The 17810-nt window shown below is 38.2% G+C and overlaps 1 protein-coding gene across 1 annotated transcript in view; it reads right to left on the bottom strand.

The window, feature by feature from the left end:
- Window positions 1-606: 606 nt before the first annotated feature.
- Window positions 607-17810, bottom strand: part of csmd2 (CUB and Sushi multiple domains 2) — a 280903-nt gene continuing 263699 nt past the window's right edge. The window contains exons 57-71 of the mRNA XM_026288864.1: window positions 17221-17403; window positions 14816-14992; window positions 12622-12801; window positions 12325-12498; window positions 11964-12137; window positions 11498-11571; window positions 11293-11404; window positions 10888-11067; window positions 9976-10041; window positions 9655-9816; window positions 8759-8871; window positions 7660-7747; window positions 6184-6316; window positions 5900-6077; window positions 607-3687 (exon numbers count right to left, since the gene is read on the bottom strand). Of these exons, the coding sequence (XP_026144649.1) occupies window positions 5918-6077; window positions 6184-6316; window positions 7660-7747; window positions 8759-8871; window positions 9655-9816; window positions 9976-10041; window positions 10888-11067; window positions 11293-11404; window positions 11498-11571; window positions 11964-12137; window positions 12325-12498; window positions 12622-12801; window positions 14816-14992; window positions 17221-17403 (1976 nt within the window). The 3' untranslated portion in view covers window positions 607-3687; window positions 5900-5917. The remainder of the gene's footprint in view (window positions 3688-5899; window positions 6078-6183; window positions 6317-7659; window positions 7748-8758; window positions 8872-9654; window positions 9817-9975; window positions 10042-10887; window positions 11068-11292; window positions 11405-11497; window positions 11572-11963; window positions 12138-12324; window positions 12499-12621; window positions 12802-14815; window positions 14993-17220; window positions 17404-17810) is intronic.

The raw sequence follows: 17810 nt of genomic DNA, 5'->3' as shown, positions 1-17810 counted from the left end.
TATATTATAATCCCCACTAGCATTTGTACTACAATAATGAAAAACATTTACAGATCTGTCAATACGCTTTTCTCTTTTTTATATTACAAATTTATTTCCATAAAAATATATCTCTGTACAAAAAAAAGTTTCTATTCATTAGTTCTCCTTTCAGCGTCAGAGTCTCTGTCTGGATATCCGCAACGGACCGCTCCACTAAGGTCCTTGAAAGTTTGAAAGTCACTGTTCAAAAAAATCCTTTTGGTCAAGTACGTAACTCAAGACTGACTGTATTCCTTTAGGCTTTGGATAACCAAAGCTGAGCAGAGCAGAGCAGTCCTTTAAAAGTCCTTCAAGGCTGGGCTCGTACCTCTAACACACTGGAAATAAATGCGTTGTTGTGTTTCTCAAAATGAGAGCGAGAGAGAGAAATAAAAAAGAATGATAAGTATCTGGACAAATACATACCAAGATATTTTCACATTGACCTCCACACAAAACTGATATGTTCGTCCTGTAGTACATTTTCATATACTTATATTCAATATAAGCTGCAGTGTGCAATTCAAATATATTGATATGCAGTCTTTTAGGGGTGCTGTTTTTTTCCGAATAAGTTTCTAAAAAAGAAACATGACTGGTTTAGTTACGCAGTTTGTTGGATGTTCACCATATGTATAGAAGTATAACATAGATTTTCCAAAATTAAAAATACATTCAGTGCACTCCCGATATTGTCTACGTCCAAACTTCTCAAAGACACTAGCACTAAAAGTAGTCTTGACATGATCATCGAAGTTTTCGCAATTAAATTTGCTTCAAGCTCACAGTCACATCATGCCATCAAAACCTTTGACGAAAAGGGTTGCTATATATATTAATCACAAATATCCGAAGGTAATGTTAGAGAAGGTGCGGGTCTCCATTATAACAAATGTATGTGTGATTCCGTCGAGGTGAGTAAAAATTATACGCAGGGCTGCCAGGCCGAGTTCGTCACATCCGTACAATGACGACACGATTACAGACCTGAACTGGGTGTTAATTCACCCTTAGCACTGCTAAATGCTATAAATAATATCATAAATGCTGTAATGCTTTTGATTTTGGCTGGAAGTCTCTCTATATATGTATATAAAATAGGCTGATGCCTTTTACTTTGGCATAGCAGCACTGTAGGTTTTGCGACATTAATAATAATCACAATACAAGAATGCTCTCATGACACATGCTAGCATGAAGGCCAAAGAAAAGTGTTTACTTGCTCCCTTAAAGTGCAGGATCTAACCTGTGAAGATATAAATTAATGACCTGTTTTGGGTGCTGGTTGTTATTTTTGTGTTTGTGTGATACTCGTAAGCTGAGAATAACAAAGACTTGACTCTCTACCAGAAAAAAAAGAAAAAAAGAAGAAGCTGTGTCTTTGAAATTCTCCCCTAGCAACTGGCAACTCTTGACCAGTGTGCAATAATAATAATAATAATGGAGCAATAAGAAGAGATTGGATACCACACATATAGAGTTACCAAGGCACTGTTACGAGAAACAGCATGAAACACAGGCTGCCTGGATACTTCAACAACATTTTGGGTTAATCTACACATAAAGATGAAAAATAAAGCAGAGGCGATGACTTTGAAGCCCTTGTGCCTTGATTTTTTGTGTGTTATCGCTAGCAAAGTGCATTTTTTTGGAGGATTTTAAATGGAGCAATTTCTAATGTCAGCATTATAAATCTGGCAGCATTGTCGGGTTGCTGAGATGTAAAAATTAACTGTAAGAATGTAAAACACCAAGTGAATGTGAGATAAACTTCAACACGATGTCCGATATGTGGGAAATGCTTTAAGATGCCATCTACACTGAAATTCTCCTACAAAGAACGGCCATAAGACAGTCTTGTTAATGTCAATAGTTTGAAGATAATGTACCTGCTAAACTCCTGGCCCATAAAATCCCAAGGGAAATACAATCCTTGCTTTTTCGATCAGCTTACAATTGAAACAAGCTCCGGGTAATATCATATTAACACAAAAATGATAGGCTACAGATTTCAAAAGTAATAAACCTGTAAAAGCAATTATATCGGTGATTGATTTCAGAAGCTGAAGAGGACAGCAAATAAACCGGAGGAATTTAAATGCCCACTGGAAAGTAAATGCCGGCATCAGATAACAGAGGTCATAAGACAAGAAAATCGAACCAAATGATGCAGAAACAAGCAGAGGCAATAATATTCAATAACTGAATTACAAATATTAATAACACCGGCCAGTTAAAGGACACTGCACCCAGAATACGGTTTACTTTCACAACAAAATGTAAGTTATTCATTTCAAAACTTCCAAAGCTGTTGCTCATCTTCAAACCTTCCCATCAAGTTATTGGGGCAAATGCATGCAAATAAACCGCCATCCTTGGATTAGTATTTTAAGGAGTGATTTCTAAGCCCCTTTTCCTTATCGTGAATGTGGCGTGGGCATGGATGACATGGAGGAATGTGCAGGGAAACAGATTATGACACAAAGCTACACAGATTAAATATTTTCATGCTCATTTGGTGTTGGCTCCTTTTGACTAAAACCCTCACGTCATCCTTATCCTTGACTTCAGAACTCGAGGACCGAAAGTAGACCCTCCCCTGGTTACGAAAGACACGTCTCAAGTTATATTTACCTCTGTACTTCAACTCTTCAAGGGCTGTGTTGCTTTTTTTAAATCTATGTATGAAAATCATTGGATCCTGTCATTCAGTGATATACGAAGAACTATAAATGCCCACAAACCAAGACCATCCAAACACACGAGGGGGTTCAGACTAGGTAATACCTGGCTAATACAAATCCAACCCTCTAATGTGGGCTGCTTTTCTTCTGTCAGTGTGAGAATAAAGAAACGACAGCAGATAATGGCTGGGATGTCAGCTTCATAAAGCCCCTGAACACCAAATCATGTCTTTTCGTGTTCTCCGCTGGACTGCTTGAAGGGTTGGACTGTCCATTTTCAACCAGGATCATGATAAGATGCTGGGAGAACACTTGTTCCTTCAGGCTGAAATGAGAGGAGAGGTGCTACAGCTAGAATCCATCTCTTCTAATAAAGCTCAGAAGCCTCTCACTCCGCTTCAGATCGAGTTGCGGTGTTACATACTCAGGGAACTGATGGGGAAGCTGTCCTCAGTGAAGTCTTCACTTGTGATTTTAGTTCAAGGTGGAAACGGGATGAAACAAGCCAAAACACACTCCATGGAAAGAACTCAAGATACAAAAGTAAAACAAAGCTTCAGCTCTCCAACAACATGCTTTTTGTGACTTCCTGCTCACATGAAGACTTCCTCCAACTCAAGAGTGAGAATTCGGCCTTCATTTGACCGACAAATGTATCTCTTGTTTTGGCAAGCGATGGCTGTGGACATGTGTCACTTCGCGCTGCCGTAGTCAAATAGGACGTTCCATTGGAAGGAAAAAAGAGGAGACAGCAGAAGAGTTTAGGAACAGAGCTTTAGCTAGCAAATACTGATGTGGTTCTTTATCAGTGCATCTCTGTTGATGCGCTTTGACAGCATCGTTGTCTAGGTTTATCACTTAGTCACAATTGAAATTTGTTTTACAAATAAAAAATAAAACGAAACTCTCCTCTTTAGTCCATCCATGTGGCCCATTCATAGTATGGGGACAGTTGTGTGAAGAGGGAAATATTATATCCAGCCTATGACACAAGAAGAGAAAAGACACGTTTGTTAGTAGTCTTGAAGAAATTACTTTGAGATTTCTCAAGCTAATCATTACTTAAACTAGTTAAACTTCTAAGTAGCTACACTAGAAGATATTGTACCAAAAAGTAGCGAGCTACATTGAAGCTATTTACTGTAAATTCACATTTACCACCGTTCCGTACATTTTCACATTCAAAATCCAGTCATTTCATTCTTAACATACTTTTTGCAATGGGTTCAGATTGTTTAATTGTCTTCAGAAGATGAACAAAGCTTTTACAGGTTTGGAACGACATGGGGGTATGTGATTTATGACAAAATTTTCTTTTTGAGGTGGAGTATCCCTTTAGGAGGACATTTTGTAATGTCTAATAAAAATATTTTGTAATTAGCAATAAATTTCTGGTACAATATATATATATATATATATATATATATATATATATATATATATATATATATATATATATATATATATATATATATATATTATTTTACTTTTTTTTTCATAAAAAACTACAATTCTACATTAAAAAAACATACAAAATACAACAGATAACAATATAAATTACTATAATTTAGTTAAAAGTGGAAAAATAAAAGAGTGACTGTCTAGTCACCAACAGTCTAGTGGGCAGTGTGCAGACATATAAGTGTAACGGGTGTCCTGAATGCAAATCCTGGCTTAAGGGCCTTTTCTGATCCCAACCCATTTTTCTCTCTCCCACTTTGCTTCATGTATGCTCTACACTGCTCTGTCCTAATAAAAACTGCAGAAAAAGAAAAGGCCATCAATTCTATATCATTAAGCCCCTAAATGTTGAATATTCATAGCTGAAAACATTCTGCCATGTACTCTGCATGGAGATATATATATATATATATATATATATATATATATATATATATATATATATATATATACATATATATATCGTATTACTGGAAAAGCTATTTTAAAAACAGCTGAGGTGACGCTAGGATACTGAAAGATGTAGTTAATAGCAATGCTACTTTTAGTACGTTTTAGTAGTTACCGCCCAACACTGATGGGAAAGGAAGATATAAAAATAAAAATAAACAGATGGACATGGTGAAAACAGGAAAAAGAAGTGAAAAAGTGAGAAAGAAAGACACTCAACAACAGTATCAGACTAACATTGTAACAACAGACTGCAATAGCAAGGTACATTTTTAACGTAATTTAGAAAAGCAATCACAAAATAAATAAAAAATGTATAGCAGAGAAGCACATGGCAAAGAAATTTTTCAGGTTCAAATCAGCAGAACAGATTTAAATACATGTAATACAGGGGGATACCAATTACAAATCCCACCCAAGTTCATAGTCGGCAGCTTAGATTAGGTGCTCTTTAAAAAAATATTATATATATATATATATATATATATATATATATATATATATATATATATATATATATATATATATATATATATATATATATTGGAAGAAAGTATAACAGCTGAAATAAATAAAGTCAAATTCAATACTTCTCTATCCTTATCCCCTTGCCTCAGCAGTTTGTTTTCCATTTTGTCTGAGGGCAAAACTAGGGCGATAAAGTCAGTTTTAGAAGTAACATTTCCCTAGTTTTAATTCCCCCACTCCCCACTCAACATTCAAACAAACTATATGCTGATAAGGCAGTTTGTGTATAATACCAGAAATATTCAGCAAATGATGCCTCTAAATCATTCCAAAGCAACTATGTGAAGATATATTGCTTTTTTCCTTTTCCCTGAGGTCTTTGTCCTCATCCGGCTTATTACACCGCAAGATTTCAACTTTGTTCGCCAAAGACCTTTTCATTCCTGACAACATGCTAGTTTGTACAGTAGTCTAATGAAGCATGCTAGATATGGATGCAGAATGCTAAGGTCATGCTATGACTTTGAAATCTTGAAACAACATCTTCTAGAAAAAAAAGAAAAGTAAATTCAACAAATATCACACTGTAACCAGCTCCTAATTCACAAAGTTAGTATTATGTTTCACAAAAATAAATTATTAGCTCTGTTCCAAAACCTAGTGGACTTCCTATAAAGACACACTTCTGATGGCAACGGGGTCCTGATCAACACCTGAAACATGTTAATTAGCAGTATTTTTGTTAATTAGTGTATTGTGTCATTCTTCTAATGTTACCTGTACTGAAGAATAGATCTCTCTTGTTGAAGACTCACCTTTGACTAGAGCGGTCGCTATACTGCTGTGCACACTGTGCTGACCGTGAACTCTGTCTCATTGGCCATGATATCAGTGGGCTGGATGTTACGGTCATACATAGGGTTCTCGAAAGTGGCTCTTCCATTGGTGTTCTCGTGGCCTGCATAACCATTGAAGGGTACTTTGGGCCTTTTTCTGCAAGAAAACAAAACAGATTACCAAATATTCTGGAAAAGCGATTCATAATAAACCACACAAATCAATGTACAATGAGCAACACATCTTTGGTGAAGTGTTGTACCTGTGTTTGTAGAGATACAGAGCGAAGCCGGCTATGATCATGGCAATAAAAGGCACTAAAATGGCTGCTGCCACTGAACTGCTATTGGAGGCAAAGTTATAGCCTGAATTCTCGATATTTGGATCAAGGCCCTCTGTAAAAGAACATACAAATAAAGCATTTAGAAAATATTGCTTTTACCTTTTCAAACAATACACCGATACACTATTGATTTCTGTCTTTCAATAACTAACCACAATTGAAAAGCGTTTCGTCAAAGCATGTGTTCGAACTGATTCGAAACCATGCAACAAATAAGAAATGAATCAATTAAATGGGCAAACTTCACATCTCACTGTTTTGTATAACTCAACTGGGGGACTTGATTTTGGGAGATGTCAGACTGCATTATCTTGACAATGCTTTTTAATTACACATATCAAGACACGACAAAGATGAAGTCATTTTGAATTCACTTTTCAATTTCGACCACAGAGCTTTCCTAAACAACGAGAGAGTGTCAGTGCACCTGTTCATCAGACAATGCCAAAAAGCTTCCCAATAACATCAAGGCTGCAAGTGGGAGATTCAATTAACTAACTCAATAGAGCCAGCTCATCAAACCAACATGAAATGATGGAATATGGGTGCGCGCGCACACGCTCTTTCCACTACAGCCCCTCTTATTAATAAATCTTCTGTTTGCTCAATCTGTCTGACGATGTTGGGATAGGAGTCTATACAGCTGTCGTTTATAGATGAAGGCGCGCCTGTTTCATTATGGCAGGATTTGACAGACCTTTCACGTTTGGCCTCCACAAGATGTACACCAGAGACTTACACCAACCCTAGTTTTTCTTTCTCTCCTACGTTGTATTATAATAATACATAAAAAAAAAAAAAAATATTCACTGTTAAAATACTTTGCCAGCTTAAAATGCTGAAACATCTACATGCAATTTATTCATGGACCGATTTGTTTGAGCATCCCATCCAGCCTGACACAGATAAACCCCTGTAATATGTTTCATTATAATGAATCAATCGGAATCAAGCATTCAAGAGAACATTGTAATAAAATTAATTATTTTCATTTATATCATCATATAACCAATCACTTGCATAGGGTATAAGTTGAGATATTGCTATGTTAAGCTAGTACACTGAACATCGGTTTGGGCTCCCATGTGGATTCAATTCAACAGAAGGACGCGAAGAACATGACATGATTTAATGCCGCTATAATTTCTGTCATTTATTTCTGCCAATATGTTGTTCCAAACCCATTCCAAACAATAATACACTTCTGTTTGTCTTTGAAGCACAAATGAAGCTTTAGATATTTCTGTCCCTCCATTTGAAAGCTTATTTGTGTTTAGAAGATGAGCCAAAGTCTTACGGGTTTGGAACGACATTGAGTACTTTTTAACTTGATCCCCTTACGATTACGATAATAAGATTTTTACAGACCTATAAGACAAGCACACACACACATACCCAGCCTCTGAAGTCCAAACTGGCCGAAACCTTTTCCTCGAACAAAGCCTTGGTACACAAATGAATCAGAAGAAGGCATGAACGACACCTGTGGAGAAAAGTACAAATCCGTAAGTAAAATTTTTTCAAAATGTCACAAATGAGCCACTGAAAGGTAAAATGTGTCAGTGATGTGAAAGACTACTTATGTTTGACATTTACTTTCCCCATCATTCCTCGCTGAGGCATAAAACGTGTACAAATCCACATACAAACACACATAAAACTAGCTTTCTCCCTCCTGTTTTACCTCTTGTGCTTTCTCGATCTCTCTCTCTTACATGAACACACACACACAATAGTCACACACTCATGGCCCCACACTTTTAATTACACTCTCCCAGGTGCTTGTCCCAAGTGCATTGGAGGGGGGTAGAGACGTCTGGCCCTGATTACCCAGCAATGATTTAACTGACGTTTTAATTAAAAGAAAAACTTTGTCGGTTCTCTTCTATCCCCAGGAGTGACAAGCTGTGTGTGTGTGTGTGTGTGTGTGTGGTTCAGGGTTTCAGTAGTTACAAGCAGCCCAAGGTCTGGCCCTATACAAGAGCCCTTACATCAGCCTGTGAGTACTGAAGTACACTTTGAGCACCCTCAGGTTGCAGTGAAGGTTCAGAAATGTCCACCTTTCAAAGCATGGGCACGACTTTCAGAGGACTACATCTGCATGGAGTCATACCATGAAGGAGAAAGGACTTGCATCAACATAAAGCATGGCTGTTGAAATCAAATGTAAGATGCTTCTTTTTCCCAGTAACCAGTCCATTTACGGATAAGCCAATTGGAAAGCTGGGTCAAGTTGAATCACATATACGTGGTTCAAATATTTGATCTGCTGTTTCCTAATATCTTCAAAGCAAACAATATATTTGAATCTAATCCATTACAACGTGGAAAATCTGTAGAATCATCACAATGATTATTACTTCCACGTTTCACACTGCAGGGAGTCTTCATTTCAGAATGTCAGGATAATGATTCTACGGATGTAAGGCACACAAGGGCTTCCTGTTACAACTACGGGGAAGATCAGATGAAAGGGAAAGATGAATATACATACATGTCCATCCAAAGCCCAGTTGTCAATTTTGAACTTGTTCACGAAGATCTCCACAGGACCTCGAATCTGATACACCTGCAGCAACAACTGGGCTTCTTCTTTCTTATAGGTGCCTGCAGAAATGGGGAGGAGTGTTGATGGTTGTCATAAGTGCTCGCAAAAAAACAGAACTGTTCTTACTTTTTGCATGTGTGTTGGTTTCATATGCATTGACTCAATGTAACATTGATGATACTAGTACGATTTACTTTATATTTATAGTGACATTTACATGACATATTAAATATATGGAGTACAGATGAAAAATAAAAAGCAGATAGGCTTGTTGAAAAAGATTTGCGTTGACAGATTTAATAGAAAATTGCATAGTGTATGAAAGTCACAGACTAGCCTCAGACTATGATTCCATCCATTTGGAAGATATCAAACTTGTTTGATATTTTGAGCCAGTTGTAGAAATGTTTTTTTTTTTTTTTTTTCATTTATTACTTGTCTCATGGCAACAAGGCACGTGTTTCTGTGTGAGTTTGTTGTTTTAGGAATGCCTTGAAAGTCTAGTAATGTGTGATGTTCAGTCATTTTTTTCTGCAACGATTTACAAAGTCAACAAGTGCATGATGTTTAGTTTTTGAAAATTGAAAAATTGTGTAGTGTATCCCAGGCTTCAGACGTTCTGCAAAACATCTCCTTTTATGCTCCATGTAATAAAAACCAAATAATGTTTGGAGTACGTAACAAATACAGATTGTTTTTTTATTTTTGGCTCAACTTTTTCCTACACAAAACACAGTGCTACAGGCAGTACAAGCCAGAAAATTGGCATTCCCTTGCTGCTGAAGTGTCACAAATGAGTGGTTGGTAAAATGTGTTGTGAGGTTAAAATAAAAAACACTCACCAGCCAGATTGAGCTGTACTCCGCTGTGGTCCATGAGAGTGCCATTGACCCGATTGCTGAATGGTTCAAAAGCAGTTATGCTAAGCATTGCTGGCTGCTTCTTCCCTAGATATTCATACGAACCCCTCCAAAGAGAGTTCTTAGCAAAAACCCCACTTGGCACTGAGATAGAGGCACAGAAACGGAGAACACAATGAGAGAAACAAAGACAAGAGCTATTGTATTATAAATTCAAGTGACTGAATTTTTTTAGGGGAATATTTAATTAACTTGCCTTGCATTATAAGATTACTTTAATTTATAGTAAACAGTGAAACCTACCGGGTTGCTTTGTGTTGGGCGGCTCTTGCACGGTTCCTACAGTTTTTCCGCTTGGTCTGTTATCAGCTATAGGACAAGTAAATATATATGTTGTCAGATGAAAAGGCAGAACACACCTGACATTGACCTTTTCAAAGCAGTACTAACAAACATGCTTACATGACCATATGGAATTTCACTTAATATATCTGAATACCCTGTGAAGTCTACTTCGCAGGACATTATAAGCTGATTGGACACACACAGTGGGGGAAAACAGCTTTATTAGATGTCATACGACTATGTTGTCTCTCTCTCTGGTCTCCCACAGGTGCTGTTTAATATCCTTCCACTGCAAAAGGCCAGAACCCTACTTTCGGCTTTATTATAAAAGATTTCAGCAACTACTAGACTATGATGCATTTAGGGTTTAACTTGAGACTAATGCCATACTCCTCCAGCAGAGTAAGAAGGAAACTGTTAATCTTGTTTTTCTGCCTTATACATTCACAGTCGGCATGGTTAAATACGGTATGGGAACTGTTAATCTGACGATATGTTATAGCAGTCTGTGCTTTCCAGAACCAAATCGATGCATTCCACTGGGCTAATCAGAGCTCTACTAATATGAAATTTCAACAATAACATAATGAATTGGGCACAGCGATCAAACCGGTGTTGGAGATGAAACAGGTGGACGTGGCCATTTATCATCATTTGTAAAGAAGAAAAATCACAAAGTGGTTGAATACGGTAAATCATTAAGTCTGTAAATCAAGCAGATGGGCTGCACCAAAACACACGGGTTATGAACATGCTCAAAGCCAATCAATCAATTTCTTTTACATTTGCATGAAAAAACAAGATTTTAATTCAGTATATTTTAGTTTTTTTTGGGCTCACACATCCATTTATAAAGTATTTTGTACATACGTGCACACAACGGAGGTTTCCCTGTCCAGCTGGCATCAGCCCTGCAGGTGCGGTGTTCAGATCCTCCAGCGAGGTAGAAACCAGGCTGACAGGCGTAGATGAGCGTATAACCCAGAGATGGCAGCTCTATAGCACCTACATCTGCCTGTGGAGGGAGCTCTGGCTGATTACAGTGATGAGCTGACGAGAGAAAGGAGAGAGAGAATCTTATATTGTAGAGAGTGTATTGTGTAAAAACAAACACACAAAAACCATCCAAATTTAAATGAAATCAGAAAAGGATGCTCTGCTTTATTCATCACTTCAAATTATTTTTAAGACATTTTTTTTGTCAACCATTTAAAAAATAAAAAAAGTATGGTAACAGAAAAGTCAAACTAATGTGTTTGCAAAATTACTGCTAACCAATGCACTCAGGCTGCATGCCACTCCAGGTGAGGTTGGGCAAACATGTCCGAGAGATGGACCCCAGAAGGAGGTGGCCCTTTCGGCAGCTGTAGTATACTGAACTACCAATCTGTTGATGCAAAAACACAAATAGTCAATAAATGGCAAGAAAAAATGTGTTTGAGATGAACTGGTAACAGCCTTGGTTTGATGTGAGTAGCACCTGGTAGCCTTGAGAGTTGTTCTGGTGGCCAAAGAGTGGAGTGCCAGGATCTACACAGCTGGTGTGACTGGGATCTGTGTTAAATAAAGAAATAAATTAAATAATCAAATAAATAAATAAATAAAAATCAGAGCAATTCTGCTTTGCCACCGCAGGAATAAATCAAATTTTTAAATAATAAAACAGAAAAAAACTTATTTTTAAAACTATTTTACAGTATTATTGTTTTTACTGTATTTACGATTAAATAAATCTAGCCTTGAGTAGAAAGGTGGTTCTTCAAAAAAAAAAAAAAAATTGTATTGTGCCAGGTTTGCAATCAAAATCAGTCAAAGACAACATTTAATATTCAAAACTAGACCAAATCACCCCCCCCCCCCATTACACAATATAATAATTTGTCAGAACTGTTTTATTAATTTGTTTATATTTTAAGTGTGAGGACAGCGTGACTACATCAGCTGACCTATGCAAGATGGCTGGGTTCCACTCCAGGTTCCATCGTATTGGCAGTAACGGCGGGCAGAGCCAACCAGGATCAAAGGCGGGAAACATGAGAACGAAACAGAGGACAGGTATGTGAACCCTCTGTCTTCTCGCTTGCCCTGGGCTGGCATCCCTGGATCGCCACAAAATACAGCTGCAGAGAAAGAGAAACTTATTGAGGAAATTATTATACTATAAGGTATTGCCACCATCAGTCAAAACGTACAGCTAAAATGTAGAAACATCCAGTTATAAAATGTTATATGTGGATTTAAATGCTTATAAACAGTTATGGTAAACCTCAAATTGTAATTGGAGCCTTTAAAAAAATTCACACTTACGAAAACACTGCGGCCGTTCGCCACTCCAGTTCCCTATTCCCTGGCAGGTGAGAATAGTGGGAAGGGAAAGCTGGTAACCCTGATTACAGCTATAACTAATGCTGGACCCCCACTGGAAGTCAGACCCCACCACCTGACCATTTGGGATGCTGGGAGGTGCTCCACACACAATGGCTGCGAGAGGACACATACAATCAATCATGTTGAACTAAACTAAAACAGCACAGCCTATAGCGCAAGAGCCCAATAATTTGGAAGTACACAGGAAGCTTCCATTCACAAGAGGTGTACTCGAACCTTTACAAACTGGCTTGGTGCCGTTCCATGTGCGATCCTTGGTGCAGATGAGCGTGGAGGCACGATCGGCATCCATAGTGAAACCTGGCGAACACTGGAAGCTCACAGTGTGGCTGTACGTGAAGTCACTGCCCAGTCTGATACCATTAGCTGGCACTCCAGGATCTCCACAGTTAATGACTAGAAGTGGGCAGAGAGAGTAAAGCAAAGTCAAAGGAAAGCGATTTGTGCTGCAATAAGAGAAAGTACATGGCTAAATGACATGCGAGGACAAGTGTGCCAAATTTGGATGATTTGGAACCATTTTATAATTAGCCGTTTCATTGAAACAGATAACAAATTTAGGCAGAAACATTTTCATATTAAAAGGGTCATAAACTGGAAGCAACAAGATGTTTTATCACTCTTAGTGGTGCCTTTAAATTAATGAGCTGTTTTAGGCATCAGCTTTGGGAGGCTCTTTCCTCTAGTCACTTCCTGTAGTCTGAGGCCACCGGCACCTGCTCTGTGCCAAAGACACCAATGTGTCTGGAGCTGTAACGTTTGCACGTGACCACCATTTGCTCAGAGCCTGAACAGTGAGCATTGTGTTTTTATGAGCATGGCAAGTCCCTTGGGTGGCTGCCAAGACGGGGGACAGGGCTGGTCTCTATCTCTCCAACACAGAGCTGCTATGTAGATGTCCCTGATCAGCTTGAGTCCAGGGCTGGGATAATGGAGAACACTGTGCCTCATTATTAATTCCTGTCCCACAATGCATCGAAAAGCTTCACGCGAACAAAACCAATTCAACTCCAGCCTCTGGATTCCTCAAGAGCTCGGCCAGTGAGAGCTGGACTATTCAGAGCAGTTTAGCGTAAGAGAATCTCGGGGATAAAACCATCCCATTCTAAAGTCACTTAAATATCCATTGAAAAGACACTATGAGCATAGTCGACTTATCCTGCATTCCATTCGACTCGGAAAGTGGGAATTTCCAACTTGCTATTTAGGAAATTGCAAAAGAAAGCCACTTGGAGTTGGAACATGGAAACTTTCCAACTTAGAAATATGATTTGCTGAGATGGTGTGATCACGGTGTCACTTAGAGAGATCCACATGGGCAGTGATAGATGTTTACTTTTATGAAAATAAAAAGCAATAATAAATCAAAAGTACCTACATTTGAAAAAACAAGTTGAAATTAAAAAAAAAAAACTTGGCAAGACAAATGTGTGCAAACGAGGTAAATTATCCTCTCTCTTCATTATCCTACAGAATAAATGCTTACTTTATCCTCTGCAATTTGTTTGCTAGGATCTCGTCTTTGTTGACAGGTGAACGACTTCAAAGCTAATGATAACATTTTAATTTAAATTAATTGCTACTTGCTAATGCTATACAGAGGTACCCTAGTGAAATTTAATATATTTAGAATACATTTAATTAATACTAAGTATGGTTCAAATCTATTAACACATTTACTGACATATCGCTTGAGACTTACTGACTTTATTTGGATTACTACTTGTGCACAATGCACATTTCTTTATATTAAGCCTATAATGTATTTTAATATCACCATTGATTAGGACGCTATGAGCTTGGAGTAATAGCAAGAAATGTAAAGAAAATGTAATATACTTGCAATACCATATGTTTTTGGACTATAAGTAGCACTTCTTTTCATAGTTTGGCTGGTCCTGCGACTTATAGTCAGGTGCGACTTATTTATCAAAGAGAAAACATTACCGTCTACAGTCGCGAGACGGCACTCTATGCTGCTCAACGTTCCTGTAGCCTCTCCCTGAACACACAGAGCCACTTGAATAAATGCCACTTATACTCCAGTGTGACTTATATATGTTTTTTCCTCGTCACAACGTATTTTTGGACTGATGCGACTTATAGTCCGAAAAATACGGTAGTTCCACTTCAGCACAATCCAATATACTTCATATTCAAATATACTTCATAGAAATATACTTTACAAATATTGTGCCCAAGATGAGTCATTGATAAATTTGGTTTGCATTACCCCGGAAAAGCACTATACTATATTTAAAATGTTTATATTTGCTACTTTTGTCAAATTAGTTTAACTAGCATATACTGTTGACGGACTTAAAGCAGCTTTCATAATGCTGGCTTAAAAAAAAAAAATAATTGATGTTTAATCTATTCAAAAACTCCTGCTGAGGTGTTGATGGGGCACCTGTGCATTCCGGCATGTCCCCGGTCCAGGTGCCATTGACAGTGCAATGACGAGTGAGCAGGCCGGTGGAGTAGTATCCTTCTCTGCAGGAGTATGTGACAGAGCGGGAAAACACAAGTCCATCATGGAACTGGATCATGGCGTTGCGAGGAGTTCCAGGGTTTCCACAGGAGACCACTGTGAAAGACAACAAGAGAACGTCACATGAGATGCACTGTGACAAAGATAGATGGACAGCATAGAACATGAATCCCAGGTTCAAGGGAGGGAGGCTGGCACACTACAGTACTAGGCAACTACACAATTTATAGGACATGCCCCTCCTCACACCTGGACAGTTATTTGTTAATTAAGCTTTTAATTAATTAACACATTTACTGCAGGAGATTTCGTACATTAAACAATCCTCTGCCCCAGGACAGGGCAGATGGAGCTTATTAATGGGTGGGTGCCAAAAAAGAGCAGGTGGGCACATACTCACAAACATGAACGCCACTAATATGGGCTCGAGGTTTGAGCACTGGAGACTTGCCAACATGAAAACAGAGAACTCGAGTGGTGAATACTTAAAACGACAAACCTGTTATCATCTGCTATTAAGTACAATAGTGTCCTTTGGCTCAAGTTTGGCATCAGGATACACATTTTACATTGGAAATCAAGTGGTGTCCCAACACTGTACCAAATATGATTATCAGACAAACCCAATTTTGAATGCTATCATGTTTGGGCGGCAATAATTCACAACACACTGTTTTCAGCATAATGTGCGGATAATTTTTCTAGTAAGAGGAGGATGAATTTGCGACAAAATACAGAGTTCCACTGGATAGAGAACCTTTGATGTCAATTTGAGAATACAAAAAATAAATAATAATAAAAAATCTGCTCCATTTTAAAAATGAATGACTCCAATTTATTTTTGCCTTGTGTTAAATTTGCATAGAAAAAATAAGTATACAGTATGATTAGCAGTTTATTAGGTCACACTTTATTTTAAAGTGTCCAATTCTCACTTTTAATAAACCATTAACTACATCTTTTGCCTTAATAAACTCCTAATTTGCGAATATAATATGAATATTTAGTAAGGTAGTTGTTAGGTTTAGGTATTAGGTAGGATGTAGAATATGGCCACGGAGAATATGTGCTTTATAAGTATTAATAAACCACCAATATGTTAATAATAGGCAAGTTAATAAACAACTAGTTAATAGTGAGAATTGGTCCCTCTACTAAAGCCATAGTGTTTATTAATTATTCGCATGTAAGAATTTTCCCTGCTTTCCTTTATTTTTGCGTGTCACATTTTACCAGTTGACAACCACTATTTTTTATTATATTATATTACTATAAAGCACACCAATTCAGCAAAGGACAGTCTATTTCCTCGTATAAGTAAATGCTAGGAAATAAAAAATTTGTGATGGGGACATAAATGAAAAAAAGTCATCCTGATTTCCCCTTGCACTTAAAGACGATGAGCTTTTTATGGTGTATTCAGGATGTAAATTTATGAGAGGGGTTTTAGGTTGCTATTGATTTGCTCTCTTGAAACGTCGGCATTTTCTGAGAATCCACCTCTTAAGTCACCACAGTTTGTTGAACTGGCATGGATAATAATAGCCCAAGGGTCATATCAATAAGAGAAACACAAACTCAGGCAGACACACAAGCGCACACATTTAAAAAACGCACAACCCCCCAAGCATTTGGGAGGTTGGAAGGGATCGAGATGACTGTGTGCTTTGTACGAGATGCAAAACTAAAAATATCTGGAATGTTTAGGGGTGACTGTTAACAAGATGCGAGATAAAACAAATGGCTGGTGTTAAAAAAGCAGGGTAAGAAAAATGGCAGGCATCTCCACACAAGTAATTAACCTGGGTTTTCTGCTTCTCTGACATGCCTTTCTCTGGGTTGTCAGCTTGACTCTGCAGGCACTTTACACAAACCAACACGAGCAGAATAATAATGCTGTTTAAGAGATAAGGAGAGAGTGCAAACACAGCAGCCCAGGGTCCAAGGGACCAGCAGGGCTGGCACAGTCGTTTCAGTATGTTGAGAGAAAGAAAACTCTGTACGAGTGGAAGTGTAACATGTGTACACCCCAGGTGTACTGAGCCACTTTAAAGCTACAGCAGAGAACAGACGGGAACCAATCAAGATGAAAATAACTTCTCGCCAACCACTTTCTACCTCAGTCTGTCAGTGTGTCTGCATCTCGCTCTTTTGTTTTGCACAAGTTTAGACATTTGTGTGCAGACTCAAACCGCTACGAAACGACTCGCCTGGAAATTTGCATAGGCTACAATTTTGGGACGTAGCAGAATCTTCTAGAGGCAGAAGCGATTAATCATTCAGCCGCATTCTTCTGTAGAACACCCAGGTTTCATTTTTCTTACCGTGGCATTCAGGCTGGATGCCCACCCAGCTCCCGTTGGCCAGGCAGGTTCGTTCAGAGGAGCCCTTCAGAACGTAGCCAGGCTCGCAGCTGAATCGTACGATGCTCCCTACCGTGAACTCCTCTCCCAGACGGATCCCGTGCACTGGAACGCCAGGGTCTCCACACAACCCAGCAGAATCCCCTGCAACAACACACATTCATATGAGCACTTGGACACTTATTCTCATGGCAGTGTTAACAAACGATCTATCTTTAAATCAGGCCCATATTATCAATGTTCACTTTCTTCATTTTTTGGTTTGCCATTTAAAATTACATGATATTTGCTAAATGTACAATTCAGGGATAAATTGGTGATTTTAGTCACAGCTAGTTCAACCAACAAACACATGCTGTGCGGAGAAACTCAATAAAACTAAATCACTCCCATTAAAATCAATGGAGTTGTCTATACACCTCAAGTGCAATGCGTTTCAAACCCTTGGTGTAGTGTCTATGTACAATGAAAATACCCTTAAACCAGGCCAATTTAGATCCTTTGACAGCAAGTGATAAGAAAACTACTATCTAGATGCCCTGCAGGACTTT

This window comes from Carassius auratus, chromosome 19, assembly GCF_003368295.1.
Source record: "Carassius auratus strain Wakin chromosome 19, ASM336829v1, whole genome shotgun sequence".
Lineage (NCBI taxonomy): Eukaryota > Metazoa > Chordata > Actinopteri > Cypriniformes > Cyprinidae > Carassius > Carassius auratus.
This window is presented reverse-complemented; position numbering and strand designations above follow the sequence as displayed.